Source organism: Anoplopoma fimbria, chromosome 5 (genome assembly GCF_027596085.1).
Source record: "Anoplopoma fimbria isolate UVic2021 breed Golden Eagle Sablefish chromosome 5, Afim_UVic_2022, whole genome shotgun sequence".
In the NCBI taxonomy this organism is placed as follows: Eukaryota; Metazoa; Chordata; class Actinopteri; order Perciformes; family Anoplopomatidae; genus Anoplopoma; species Anoplopoma fimbria.
The window spans coordinates 8057065-8073095 of record NC_072453.1 but is presented as its reverse complement, the minus strand read 5'-3'; the positions used below and the strand labels follow the sequence as shown (position 1 = coordinate 8073095).

Genomic DNA, 16031 nt, shown 5'->3' with positions numbered 1-16031 from the left:
TTTATGGTCTCAATCTCTAGTTTCAAGTCTTGTTCAATACAGCATGATGTTCATTTAGTAAATTATGGTCCATTTAGAGTCAAATAGACCATAAAGCAGGGCATGCTTTAGGGCGGGGCTACTGTGATTGACAGGTTTAGAGGGAGGCTGTCAGTGTTTACAACTTGGCAACTTTCTTGCTAGATTGAGCAACTTTTGGAGCTAGTGCTGCTAGCTACTTTGATTGGAAAAGAGTTTGCAAGAGTTGGTTTCTCAATTGGATAATATATTTAGGATACTCTTTCTAGTTTCTCAAGATTACCAACCCTGCCTTTAAATCTTATGGTTTGTATTGACACAAATAACTTAAAAACCTACCAGGGGTTTCATGCTTACGTAAAGTACAAGATCAATAAAGATTGACGGTCTATTTAAGATGTTATCGGACTTTAGTGTTAGGCAGCTACTCTGCAGGTCGGCTGGATTATATCCCCAACCTCCACCAAAAGTCTTTTAAACAATCGGCCTAAACTTGCATCTCAAGCTCAACTATTAAAAATTAGTATTCAGGTCCCACCCTCTTTAAAAAGAAACTGTTATTATGAGCTAATGACATCAGCTAACATTGTTGAAGCTGGTCGGTCTCAATAAAAGTCCCAGCTGTTTTAAATGTAAACGAGCCGGATGCCCTCTATCAACTGATATAATCACATAAGACGAGGTCAGCCTCCTCTCTCTCTCTTCTGTCACACACATGTATGAATGCATAATGTATTCCAGTGAACTGTGTGTGTGTGTTTGAGCCTCTGTCTGTGTGTCTGATCCAGGCGGGTGTCCTCCCTGCTGCTCACCTTCAAAATGTCCGCTACCTCCCGGGGAATACAGCCGGGAAGACCTTTTTAAAAAACTCTCTTACTGAAACACACAAACTCACAGTCTGTTTCTGTCGTGACTGTGTCCCATTCATCAACACCTTACCCACTGAGACACACATGGGGTTGAAACATCAAATTCTCCCCCCGACCATAAATCTCCTTAAACCATATATTTACTGCCCTTTTTTGCTGCTTATTGCCATCATCTACTACACCGACACCTTGACATGTTAGGACGACAAACAGTTAATTTTTCTTTTACACATATAGACCCGATTTTTCTTTAAAAATCACAAAGGGATTACTGATTCCTGTCCACATAGGACACTGTACACCCCAGACTGACTATTTCAAAGCTAATTCTTAAACCATTGACACGTCGCTAAGCCCCGCCCCACACTTCTACTCCAGGAAGCTGCCATATCTACATTACCATGGAGACCACACTGTCACTAACTGCACTTCGAAAACGAAAAGCGATTTCATAGAGAAGCAGACAGAAGGGTTAACAATGTGTGTTTGAAGGATATATCCATTGATTCAGCAGTGAAAACAGGTAAGAAAGATAAAGATTGAAGCTAAAGCTACAGGTCACAGTGTAAAAGTGAACAACCACATCACCTGGTGATCAAGACAGAAGACCATTAAATTAAGGAACAACACTGTACCTGTAAAGCTGGATAGGTTTTTAGTCACTGTTACATATTAAAAAGCGAAAGCAGCATGTGTTTACATTCAGTAGCCAGCGTAGCAAACGCAATTTTAGTTAATTTGGGCGACAATAATCCCAACAAATCTCTGCTGCGTACGACGGAAACTCCGCCTGTAAAAGCTGCACAAACGAGGAAGTGTCTCGTTTCAGTCAGATAATTCAATATACTCTGCTAAACACTAATCTGCCTGTAGAAAAAACAACAGTGTTCAGTGAAATGAAGATGGGTTTAAGTGTGTGGGTATGTGTGTGCATGTGTGTGTGTGAATGAATGGACTGGCCCAGTTCTTCCTGTCGATCTCCCACTTCAAAGAGAAGAGAGAGCTGCAGGGAGGAAGAGGAAGAGGAGAAGGACTAACTAACGACATCCTCCTCTTCTCCGTCATTCTCATCGTCCAATTTCCTCCTCTTCATCAATCGCTCTGCTCCATCTCTCTCTAATTCCCCATCATTTTAATTTGATTTCATCTTCCTCGCTTTCCCCCTATCTCTGTTTTGCAGTATGTTGGGGATGTGTTATGTGCACCCCCTCACCCTCCACACTCCACCACCTCCTCCCTTGTCTTTCCCCCATCCACCAATCACGATGCTTGGCAGGCTCTGCACCAATCGACCGGCCCAGCAACCCCCTTCTACCGCCGCGTTTCAGCAAAAAACATTAAGGTCTGGTTGCCGCGAGGGTGGCATAAAACATGACTGCCTTCCTATCGAGCACCTCTTCATCTCCCCTCTGCACATGTCTCCTCCTCTAACCCTCCTTCCTCTGCTCTCAGATTTTCATCTCGGCTCTCTATTCTCCTCTCTGCTCCAGCTGTTGTTTCTCCTCTGCTCCGTAATGGAGTCGTTCTATAATTCATTAAAAGCTCTCCCCTTGTCATATTTGTGAGTGCCTCCAGATTGTGTTGGCATCTGGTGCTCCTGAGGATGCTTTACATGTGTTCCTTCCTCTTTTAAAAACTTGAAAATGACTCGTGACGCATTTTATTTGACGACATAAATAAGTTTATCCAGCTTGTCAATATTTCCGCTCTTTTTTTCTGTAACAACAAAAAGTCTGCAACAATTGAGAGGATGAAGGACGGGGTTTCATGTTGACAAGTCCCTGATGACTTTGTTTTATCGATTTTTCGTTGAGTCATTACTCGAATGATCTTTTATCTGTCAGTATGCTTCTGTCGCAGTCAAACAAATAGACAGTGTGGTAAAAGTTTTGCTAAATCAGTGGCACTCGACTCAAATGTCTGTTTTGGACAACAAACATTGACTCACTGCCGTCTTTCAGCTAAACTCACATCAAGACAGTCATTCAGGGTCTTCATTTTTTAATTATTGTATCCTGTATATTATTGATTTGTTTCTGATTTAATATTTCTATACACAATGTGTATATCCTGTGTGTTTCTGTCCTGTATTTCTGTTGCATTTCTGCATAATCAATAGCCTTTTGGGGACAAAGTAATTGATTCATTGAAGGATTGAATAGTGGATTGAGAAGCAGGTTGCAACTAATAATAATTTACATTATCAATGAATCTGACATGTTTTTTTCTCCAGCAATCAATCATTTGGATTAGGAAATCTGAGAAAACTGTAAAAAACCCAAAGATATTTAGTTTACTGTAATGGGAATTAAAGGAAAGCAGCAAGTCTTCATATTTTAGAAGCTTTATGAATTTTTGGTATTTTTTGCTTGAAAAATCACTCAAACAAATAATCAATTTTCACAAATGTTGCAGGTTAATTTTAAGCAATTTATGGACTTGTCTTTTCAGCCATACAGTAAACAACCTAAATGTTAAAAAATGTTATACAATATACTTATACTAACTTGCTTTATTCATGCAGAAACAACTGCATGTAGCAACACAAACATAATATTATAATTTTGTGTTGTATGATTTGAAGCTGTGCAGTTTTTCCCTGCAAACAGACAAAATTATCTTTCTAAAAATCATAATGCTACCTTCTGCATACTGTATAAATGTAAAGTTTCTGTGTTTTTGTACAGTGACGACAGGAAAAAAAATAAAATAAATGTAAAGTATTGAATATTGAAATGGGCAGCAAATCTGGTGGCGTAAAGGGAACAAAGAGATGTAGAACAGCAAGAAGGAGTGGGCTTCAAATATGAATCTTGGCTCAAATAAGTGTCCGGGGATTAAAGTGGTACAATGCCTTGGTCACAAGGGACCTGTGTGTGTGTGTGTGTGTGTGTGTGTGTGTGTGTGTGTGTGTGTGTGTGTGTGTGTGTGTGTGTGTGTGTGTGTGTGTGTGTGTGTGTTTGTGTGCGAGAGTGTATTGTACCCTGCTTCCTCCCCCCCAAGTCCCAGAAACAGAAGTGTGGCAGAACAATACAACCTTCTGCCAGCTGACAGAGATGCAGCGAGCGAGGGAGAGAGGGAGGGAGGGAGGGAGGGAGGCATTAAGAGAGCGACAGATAAAAAGAGATAGGATGAGGGGGGGAAGCAGAGTGGAAGCTGCAGATGAAGAAAAAAAAAGCCAGAATTGAGTCATTCCCAAAAATAAACCTCAGAAGAAGCAGCCTTTCCGTCCGCCCTCACTAATTCTCTGCTCATTTCAAAATAAAAGACATCCAAGTCATCACTTTTTGCAACCTTTGATAAAAGTCTAACTTATCTGTTATATGATCTTCATCTTCTCCAACATCTTTTACAGCTACATATTTTTCTCATGCCGTTGAAATTGCATTTTCCTGAAAGAGGCAACCCTTAAAACTTGCAGTCCTGGGTGATTTAGAATGACTATTTGAGTGGAAACAACTTAATTGTGCTCAGAGTTTAACAGTCTTGAGTCTTGTTGTTGATGCATGAGCTTTAAGTTTTCAGAATTGTGTGCATATTTCCATTATTTGTGTATATATGATGGAGAAAAGCTGTAATACCAAATTGTTCCCATGATTTGGGCCACACACACCCAGTTTGTTATATAGCAAATTTATAAATATTGCAATAATTTCATCAGTGGGCCACCAGCTTAATCATCAGTGTTATGTTGGTAAGTGTTAGATATAGTGACTCAACAGACATTTAGGAATTAATAAATTGATAACAACTTAAATTTCTCAAGAAATCAGATTTTTCTGCCCTAAAGTTCTTATTAAAAAGGACAAAATACTCAGTACTTCATGTGTCAAGTATCTAATTCACACAAGAGTATATCAAACCATGTGGTTATTTCATATCGACTATTACCACCAATATTGTGATATAGATCATCATTAAGATATATAAAAAGACCAATGTCTTGATAGAAGATTTTGGCCATATTGCCATCATTATCCTCTGGGGACCATGACTGTCTGTACAAAGTTTCTCACATAATCTGCATATGCCTTTAACATTGCTAGTATTGCTTTATTGTGTAAATAATACCTTTTATTTTCCTCCTCTTTATTCTTGTTTGACATTAAACACAAACTCATTTCTGCCTCCCTGTATTAATACCCCATATTTAAATGTGTGTGACCGACAGTGCGCCTATGTGTGTGTGTGTGTGTGTGTGTGTGTGTGTGTGTGTGTGTGTGTGTGTGTGTGTGTGTGTGTGTGTGTGTGTGTGTGTGTTTGTGTGTTATTTAACACAAAGGACACTGTAGAGGTGAAGCCCCCAACTGCTTCAGAGTCTGGAGTCACACCACCACTAAAAGAACGAGATCCGAAATGAGAAAGGAAAAAGCTGGAGGAAAGGAAATCATGCCAACAATTGTGTTTTCGTTACACTCCGCTGCCTTGAAGCCTGTTTGGTTAAACACACTGACGTTGTCCTGTTGCCAATTTTCAGCCCCTGCTGTGAGAAATATTACGTTCTTCTACTGCCCTGAAAGGTCACAACACAGATGGCGTTTTGCACAAATATCAATATTGGTTTTGAATGATGCTTCAGTAAAAAGAAGAGAAGACATATTCAACCATGCACTGAATATTAAAGACTGTGAACCACTAAGTCAACCAGCCAGACAGCCTCTCAATGAAATGGTCCAACAGCCTACCGATAGTCAGTTTACCTCTCAACCAAAAAGTGGGAATGACAGCAACGCTAACAAGAGACACAACTTGTTCAGTCTTTGCAACTTAACAAACACAGCACGTCTTGTAGTTCAATAATACATGTTTGCTTGCAGCATGCAATCTAATAGCTTTAATGGAAGCAGGCTTCACAGTGCATTGGTCTCAGTGGTTCTCATAATGCATGGCTATTGTTTTTCGGCTTCCAGTAAGAAACATAAAACACATCATACTGCTTACGGCTATGGCCACTGGATGCATATTTTAGGCCCTGAATACATTACTAAAAAAAGTTAAAATAAAAGGAAGGCTAACAATGGAAGTAATGATATTTCATGCAGTGTTTAATACAATTTTCGTATTACTAAAACTAAACAAAATATAACTTATTTAGTTTGCATTTGTTTTTTTCTTGCTTTCCAACAACTCTAAAGCCAACTATTGACATGTTGTATCTTGATTGTTTAATCCGTATAAAAACTGAAATTTAACATTGATTATCTGTAATTTTAGGGAGATTCACATGCTAGAGCTAATCTTGGTAAAACAACAAACAATAGCCAATCCTGTGCACCTTCAAAGACCAAAATTTGTGCTCGACGACATGTTTGACTGTTAAAACACTGAATTTGAAAGATAAAAAATAGATAAATGAGGACTTGTAGCAAGCTAATATCGCTTGAATATGTAACTAACTGATTTTCAAAACAAGTTTTAGTTTCATTACCAGGCTGCTTTCCCTCTAAATCTGTGTATATCAGCAACATATTGATTTAAATCAGTCGGAAGTAACCAAGCTAGCAGATTAGCTAACTAGTCGTAGTGCTAGCTAGGCTAACTCATCGCGCACCTAACTGTCTCATGTACCACCTGGGACATTTTTGTTCACGTGTGAGATAAACAAACAAAATATATTAATATATTAAGACAACTTTAAAAAAAATTTTTTGGGATTTTAAACATTCGGAAGCGGTTTCTGCCTGACTTCAATCTTTAAGCTAGGCTAAGCTAACACGGCCTGACTCCAACTCTGTACTCAATGCACAGAAAAATTGAATATTGATCTTCTCAAGTAACTCTCTTAAAGAAAGAAAATATGTACAGTATATATCCCAAATGGTTGTCCCATTAAGATACAAAGAGAGACTGAGTAAGAGAAAGGGAGTATTTGAAAGTTGACGGGAGAGACATCTAGTGTCTAGCGTAGTATCTGTTGAATCTACATGACGGGGAGACAAAAAGCCAACTCACAGTCGGTGGGAAAAATAAAATAAAGGCAGACTAATTGATGTGACGTAATCCGAGGATGGAGAGGATATTTCTTGCGCCGTGATGCCAAGTAATGGCCTCTGGCAGACAGCGTTATAGATTTACCTTGAGTGAGCTCAGGATAGCTGATACCCTCCTGTTACATTATGCTACAAACACTTAAGTCACCCTACACACACACACACACACACACACACACAATACCACAGCAACACGTTTCCTTCACCTGTTGCCTTAATAGGGAAACCACAAGTCTGGGATCACACAAGCTCAAATTTCAGCTTCAAGGTCAAACCTCCCTCCTACAATCAAGCATTCTATTCAGCTTCCTCAGTGTCCAAATTCAAAGAGAGTCCGGCCTTGAATTCCTCTTAGTGTTTGATGAAAGTACGTCATTCTGCAGTAGATCTATTACACATCCAACATGCTGAAGAGGATCAATTCCATCCTGATGCTTTCAGAATCAATACGGGTATCAAAATTTATGTGTAATGTAATTTACAATACTGGTTTGAAACCATGGCAGTTACACGAATGGGTTTAATTTAAAATCCATTATCGTTTTCTGAGAAAAATCACACTGAAATATAAATATTCTAGAGCCACTACGCTGTATTTAAACTCCAGTTAAGAAACATTGAAATGGAGACTGTCCTCACTGGAGAATTGTTCGCCATTGGTTCAAATTTACGTCAACATATTGAGTTCTGGGAAACTATTGACAAGCAAACCTATTTTATAGATTCATTTAGAGGACTCAAGGGAAGGTTAGGAGTAAAATTTGACTTTGTATTTTTAAGTCAGAACGACAATGACAACACAATTATCCTAATCTCTTCTGATGGAGTTTATGGTTATGGGTCAGATTTTAACAAATAATTTCCACAAAAATCTGCAAAGGAAAATTAAACTAATGCATGTTTCCATCCACTACTGTGATGCAAATATTTGCTGAGAAAATAAGGTGAAAACAATACATAACGAGATGATGAAATTAACCTCAAACACAAGAAAACAATGTAGGAAACTTTAAATTTGTTTCATGTATTAGTTTGAGGAAGTCTCTGAATGTTTTTGTCTCTTCAGTGGACGTTTAAAGGACGAGTGCGTAGAGTTAAGTGGCTTCTAGGGGTGGCCTTTAGGTGATGTAAAAAAGCAAAGAGCTCTTTCTAATTTCAGGGCTACCGTACTCTTGATTTACTCACTACGGCAGTTTCTGTTGCACTTTTCTGCATATATAAGCATTCACTGAAAACCAACTTTTCCATCTCGGCTCAGCATAAAAACTTTTTGGGCATATTTCAAATGTTTTTTCCCATTTTCACTTAGGGTTCTTTTTGGGGACATTGAAAATGCACATAAAAACAAAAGGCTGGAAACGCACAAAGTGACAACATTGCTCGACTTAAGACAGACAAACGTCATAATTATAAAGACTTTGTCACTTTAACACAAATGGTGATTTTTTTTTTACTACTTAACTGCTACCTAAACTGACTTCCTGTGAAAAACGGGAAGTCACTGCCCTACCCATGTTGACCTTGATGCTAATGAGGTCACTGGTATTGACTCTTTGTGACAGGTGGCTAACCCCGGATTAATAATGGCCACAGGCTACTTAGCGCACACACACACACACACACACAAGCCTAAAATGTCAGCATGTACACACTCAGGCAAATTATTTGACCACAGGCCCACTCACAGTTAGTCAAATAAACAAACGCAGGTCAACAAAGTTAATCAAACACTGAACGTCAACATCGACTTCAGCTGAAACGTTTCCTCAAATGAAGCCGTTCCTGCACTGAGAGTGATTATCGATTTGAAGTCAGACCTATTGATCACCTTATATTCCTGTGTGTGTGTGTCTTAACTTTGTCCTTGCACAATGACGCATGTGCAAACACACACACACACACGAACGACCCACCTCTAACCGCAGGGTGTGACGCCTGCTGACGTTTTCTCTTTTTTTGGGGGCCCCATTTCACATTTCTCATTAAAACACACATTATAAAAAAACAGCAGACAGAGATGAAATATATGTAAGATTTTAAAGTGAGTTGACACAATAAAAAAAAATTCATAGAAGAAAGTTAACACGGAAACAGAGCGGGGGTGATTGAGAACCAGTCACACACACACACACACACACACACACACACACACACACACACACACACACACACACACACACACACACACACACACACACACACACACACACACACACACACACAAAAGGAAAAGGAGCGTCCTATCAAAGTGGGGTAACTCTTTTTTCGCAAAAACAAATTGAAAGTGTGTATGAGAGAGAGGATTTTTCATATGGTGAAGGTTTTGCTTTTTCAGATTTTGTCAACCCAGTGGAAATATATTTTGGAACAAGTGAACTGTCTTTGTCACATATTAATAGCACCGCCGCTTCTTAAAATACCAATCTGCCCTCTTTAGCTTAATCCTCTCATCTTTTCTTTTCTTCCCAGTCCGTGCGCTCAACTCATCCATCTTTCTCTGTCTTTTTAACCTGCCCCCCCCCACCTTCGCCTCCCAGTATTCCCAATGGGACCCCCCATCGTATAACACTGGGTGTGTATGTGCTTGAATGTGTGTGTGTGTGTGTGAAGAGACTGCATCATGACAAAAGAGACTCCACTAGACCGACACGTCTCAAGCATTTCTCTCTCTTTCTCTCCCCTTTCTCAGCTCTCTTTCCTCCATTCCTTTTTTTTTATCTCTTGTATTTTTTCCTTTTTCCTTCCTCTCCTCCTCCTCTACCTTTTTCTTCAATTCGCGGGAACGCTTCCTCGCCGCCCTCTTCTTCTCCTTCTCATCCTCCACTGCGTTGAGGTTCTCATCCGCCCTTTTCTTCAGCTGCGAGGCGGCGTGCGCCATGCTGCTCCAGTCCAATTAATCCTCACAGGTGGGAGAGCGAGGGGAGGGAGGGGACAGAGTCCAAAGTCTCCTCTTCAGCCTTATTCTTCTCAGCTCCTAATTATCTTTTTGTTCCTCCTATATCCTCGGCTGGGCTTTTGTTAGAGAAGGGAGCCCTCACAGGTGTGAGAGAGGGAAATGGTTCTCAAGATTTCCCTTCAGCCTTTTGTTCCTTATCTCCCTCAGCAGCACAGTGCAAATGCAAAGGTCCAGTCTGAAGCAGAGCAGAGACAGAACATCCTCCTTCCAGCTCCACCGCAGTGAAGCCAGCTGCTTCCACTTCTCAGGGGCGCAAAGTGCAAAACAAGTGCCAGTTATTGCAAATACAAAATATTCATACGCTTCCGCAGTCAGGTAGAATTGTCCTCTTGATTCAGAATAATGTTTGTAAAAAAAAAAAGTTACAGTAGAGCTCAAAGGATGGAAGTCCAAGATGGGGCTCAAGCTCCCAGCCCCCTTTTACCCCAGCAGAGTGCTCTGTCGTCTGGGTAGATAAACTGGTCCTGCTGCCTGCTAGACTGGTTCCCACAGCCCGCTGCCTGCACCTGAGCACTGAGCCATCCTCTATGTACACACGCTCAGTCCACAACGTCTCGCCGGGACATATGAGGGAAATGACGGTGGAGACGAGGTTCAGATAGGAGGAGGGGGAGGAGGGGAGGAGGAGGAGGAGGAGGAGGAGGAGGAGGAGGAGGAGGAGGAGGAGGGTGAGAAAGGAGGAGGCAGAGTAGAGAGAGGTAGAGAGAGCAGCTGGGACAGCAGGAAAAAAAAAAAAAAGAGGAGGCAGGAAGGGATGGATGAATACCTCTGCTTAGTACCAGCTGGTTGAGAGATAAAGAGATAGAGAAAGGGAGGATGATACTTCACACAGGGTACTTAAAGCACACACACACACACACACACACACACACACACACACACACACACACACACACACACACACACACACACACACACACACACACACACACACACACACACACACACACACACACACTCTGAGTGTCCAGCATAACACAGAGTGAAGCCATGATGTTCCTGTTATGAAACTTCTTCCACTCAGCCTCTTCTCTGTCTTGAACTGTTCCACTCAAAGCTGGCGATAAATCCGTCCCTCATCGAGCTAAATTTACTTTCATCCCAGTTTTCCATTTAAAAAAAGGATCTTAAACAATTATTAACAACTAACCAAAAGGTTCAACTGTCCAATCAGCGTTAAGGCCAGAATCTTTGACTGGTCACACTGGAATAAACATTAAATAGTAACGTCATGTACTGATATAACAAACATATTGTTACCTTTGTTATCATTAAATTGGGTTATTTACATTATTTATTATGCTCACTAGTTAACAAACACATGCATCTTTGCTAAAACCTCACTATTTAAAACATATACTCATAAACATCTTGCGCTGTGAGACCAAAGTGTTAAATAAAAAGGTTGTGCATGTCTTTGTGAAGTACTGAACATACGGCTGAATAAATGAGATTTGGATTTTACTGCAGCGGTTGTTATTATATTCCTTTATTGATCCCCATGGGGGAAATTCAAGTGTTGCAGCAGCTCAACTACACAGAAACAGATAATAAATACACATATTATACAATAAAATAAAAATAAAAATAGAATAAAATAAAAAATAAGAATACAAATAAAAAATGTACAGTATATCCACATGGGGGGGGGGGGGGGGGTGGTCAGCATGATGACAGACTGTGGTCTCCGAGAGTTTGTAAATGGATGTAGTTTTGCTGTTATTAAACGCTGACTCCATTTACCTCAATTCAACAAGATTTTTCTCCATTGTTGTTCTTCTTTGTTTGCAGTGAAAGCATGCGAGAAAAAGGTCAAGAATTCAAGGTAACATTGGGGGGGGGGATACTTCATAAACAAATGGGTCATTTTGTGGGTAAAAGTATTCCTCTTTTTCAAGCGAGCAAACATTTTTCAGTTTCAGAAATAAACGAGAACGGTACATGCAGGCTGCTGTGCACTTATGGATCAATTATTAAGATCTCGGTGCATTATTCATAATAAATTGAAATACTCAGATATGAGAGAGTCATACCTTAAGGGGATGCCAGTATGTGATTTATGTGCAATTAGCTACTTTCAAGAAGCATCAGCTTTAAAATAATGAGAAGCAAAAAAAAAAACCTGCCTGAGGTGACAAAAAGGATTTTTCTCAACAATTGAATGTAACAAAACCTCGAGAACTAAAACCAGCAAACAATTAGAAATACCAAGATGTTCTTAGAAGATCTGTAATGATTTCCTCGACGTCATTTACAGCTTGCACTCAGTGTGTTTACGATGATGATCAATGCATCTCTGCATGTGTGTAACGTCTCATGTATGTGTGTGTGTGTGTGTGTGTGATAAGTGCTGGTGTGAGCTCATGTCGCTTGGACTGCAGCCTTTGAATATTAATAAAACATGGAAGAGGGGATGGGATTGTGACAGGGACATGTGACAGCAGTGCAGGCCTCCTATTGGCTGTCTGGGATGAGAGAGAGCCGTCATTGGCTGCTTGGAAAAGGGAGGTCCCTCCCACAGGATGACAATAACAAAGAGGAGAGGAGAGGATGTCTCCATACAAAAAAACTGCCTTTTTACTCAAATGTTATATTAATTAACCACAGTTTGGGTCCAAGAAATAGCTATATATAATAGCTATTATATTTACTGCCTGCCTGAGGATGATTATATCACAGGAAATGTGGTTATGTTTGTGTTTTGTACGTTATTCTAACCTTAAAGCGTGACAGCTAAGCTTCTCTACAGCTTGTGCCCCAGATATATCTCCTCTGGGAGACAGCCAAAGAGTGAATGAACACTTGGACCGGACTTGAATGGTATTAACTGCAGCATCGAGTGCAAACAACAATCTAGACGTCATTGTACAAGCTAAGCATGCGGGTAAATAAAATGGGACTCTCGCTAACTTCCCAAAGAAGATAGATTGATATGACATTTTGCACAGACATTCATGTTCCCCACAGGATGAATCCTGCTGACTTTAATCATCCCCTGACTTTAGGGAAAGTTATCTTCTCTGCACAAAAAGGAGAAGATAAGATTGCAGGGCTTTGGCAAAACAAGATGTATTTTAAAGTGTAATTTCGTGCCTTTTTCAACTGAAAATCTCTTCTGAAATTCATTTTTTATTTTTTTTTAGATGAGCTCAGTTTATTGTGACACATGCAACAAAAAACCTTAAAAAACAAAGATTCAAAGAGAAATGTTCCCGCACATCTCATCCAAGGCCAAACTCCGGTTTCTAAAGAATAACAATTCATCAGTCAGAGTGACTTAAGACAGGATTTATTGGACTAATCCTTTATTATCTCCATCTGTAAGAGCAGCTTATGATTTAAATGTACTAGCGGTTAAAGGCTCTAAAGTCTGTCTTGAATCTGGGATTAACAGCAGGTGAATTCTCTTTATCAGGAATTTAACACTAGTATAACAAAAGACGCTGATAAAGGTTTAAGAGTTTGTCTGTCTGGTTGTGTCTTAGTGACATGACTGCTTCACCCTCGTCAGTGTATCTGCTCCGAGTAGAAACAGCTAACTCAGGAATAATGTCAGGCTCTGGATTTAGGTCAGCAGCAAATATGGCAGTGAGATGCAATATTTCTCTGCTCCTTTTTTTTGCATCCTTTCTAGTCCCCCTTTTCCATCTCTGTTATGTTCTTCTTTCATCAATCTTCCTGCCTCTCTGCTGCTGATCTAACCAAAGCTAATGCTAACTACCGCCTGCAGCAGATTGCTCTGTGCACACAGCCGTGAAAACTGCAGTTAATCAAGTGTTGGTGAGTGTGTGTTACAGACCTGCACAGGGTAGAAACAATATACAGCTCTATTGAAGGATGAACACTGTGTGGCCCTCGAGGGGCAAGCAGAGAATTGAGGCTCTTTTCATGTATGAAAACGTGAATATAACAAAATGGTGCAATTTTCAGAGGTGAGCTGCTGACCTGCAACCATAACCAGAAACAAAAATCATTTTGTTTATGTCTGAATTAGCACATTTTTGAATTATAGGTTAATTTGTTGAATATTTTCAGAATAAATCATTACAAAATGTCAGACAACTTTATCGTATTTTCCACGATTCCAAGGCGTCATCTTTAAGTGGCTTGTTTTATCTGACCAATAGTAAGAAAACTAAAGATATTAAATCTATACTGATACAAAACAGAGAGAAGCGCCAAACCTTCACATTCAAAAAGATAGAAACTGCAGGGATCATTTAGCGCTCTTGTTAATTAAATGGCTTTAACAATAAATTAACTGTCAATGATTAATTGATACTTGTTTTATCACTTGTTTTTATCACAAACAAGACACATAAGAGCTGCTTTCTCCAACATTTAATATACAACTTCATCATGTAATAACTGTTGATCTGCAATAATAAATAAAACCAAAAGCCTATGGAATATTTCCTGAAGTAGAGCAATTCTAATTATCCAAATGTGGACAGTTGGTTGTGTTTGTTTGAGCGTAATGGATCAGGGATGGGCGATAAAAGCCCAACGAAAGGAAGAAAACAAAGAGTGAGGGTGTGTGTGAGTTTGTGTCTGTGTGTGTTTACAGGAAAAGATTGTGTCAACCCTTCATGAGAAAAGCAATAGATGGATTACCAAACAGGCCTACTGAGCACAGGCCCCTTAAACATTCACTTGCAGGATGTCACTTAAAGAGAAACGTCACAACCAAAGAAACACTCAAAACAACCACAAAGACACAACATGACTACAAAGAGACATAAAGCAAATTCAAAGAGACTCAAAATGATTACAAATATAGACAACATACTACAATAAGACACAAAACGACTACACAGAGACACAAAATGACTACAAAAAGACACACAAGGACTACAAAAAGACAAAAAAGGACTACAAAAAGGGACTCAAAATGACTATAAAGATACAAAACAATTACTACAATAAGACACAAAACATATAGACAGGGATAAATCAACTACAAAGAGACACACAATGAATGCAGAGAAACAAAAATGACTTAGAAAATACACAAAACAACTACAAAACGGGCCAAAAAAAACCACAGACGCAACTACAAGAAGACCAAAATAATACCAAAGTGAAACAAAATGACTCACTTCTTAAAGTGAGTGAAAATGAAGTCATATTAGTGTTAAAAAAACAAATAAATAAACATAAAGGTAATGGATATTATTTGTAAACACAAACACTGATGTTTACAGTATTTTTGGGTGTATAGCTCCCTCTAGTGGTGATCTAGGACTTGCACAGCTTTACAGAGCACATGTTAAATTATCAAACATATCAATATGAATACTGTAAATACATATATTAATATTTATATGTTCATGATTGGGGAGATTAGTGCAAGGAATTTTAGCCCCTCAAGTTACGGCCCTGAAAAATGCTGCAGAAGTTAATATATATAATTAGATAGTAAATGTGAGTTTCCTGACGCTGAGCTGAAATCAGTGCAAAACAAGGAAATATTATGAGATCCAAAAGTCTGTGTCCGTGTGCATGACTTTAAGGATGTGATGTTTTTTTATGTTAGTGAAACTAAATAAATAGTGATAAAACTAAATAAAACTTGATATAGTGCAACATGTACTACATGCAGTTCATTTTCTGACCACTAAGGGGCAGCATCACACCAAGATAAAAGAGAAACACAGTTAGAAGTTTTTGAAGTGGTGTTACTTCAGGACATTTGCTTTCACTTTACTTAAAAATGAAAATGTTTATAATCCAGCCAGAATGGTTTTAATCTCATATTTACCTCAGGTTTGAGTACCAATCAGACTGAAATATGACATTTTTACGCACCAATCCCAGAAGAAAATATATCTGAATTGCAGCGGATGTCAAGTTTTATTTTGCATGTGCTGCAGTCGGTGTTTAACTAGAACAGAGAGCTCTGACCTGTATACATAAAGTCTCTGCAGAGCACTAAAGACAGGAACAAGAAACACTAACAACAGCAATTACTCTTCATCATATAACATGTCTAATATTTCCTACACTTTGGCAGTTAATAAAGCTTTTCTCTTCACATTTCTGTTTTCTTAATTTTGTTATCTATGCTAGACATTTAGTTTGAATGCAATGAACGTGCAGTTTTCTTTGCCGTTTAAAAGACGGCTTGAATTAGTCTGAGCCTTCTTTTTGTAAATTAGTTTTATGGATTTTAATCCTTAATTGAAATTTATGTTAATT

At 39.1% G+C, this 16031-nt stretch overlaps 1 protein-coding gene across 2 annotated transcripts in view; it reads right to left on the bottom strand.

Annotated features, from left to right (window-relative positions):
* LOC129091193 (ankyrin-3-like) overlaps positions 1 to 16031 on the bottom strand; it is a 144971-nt gene that overhangs the window by 92811 nt on the left and 36129 nt on the right. The window contains exon 1 of one of the 2 annotated variants that reach the window (XM_054598711.1): positions 9639 to 9755. The exons of the other annotated variant lie outside the window; for it this stretch is intronic. Coding sequence (XP_054454686.1) covers positions 9639 to 9755 — 117 coding nt within the window. Of the gene's footprint in view, positions 1 to 9638; positions 9756 to 16031 lie in introns of those variants that run through there. 2 annotated transcript variants of the gene reach the window in all.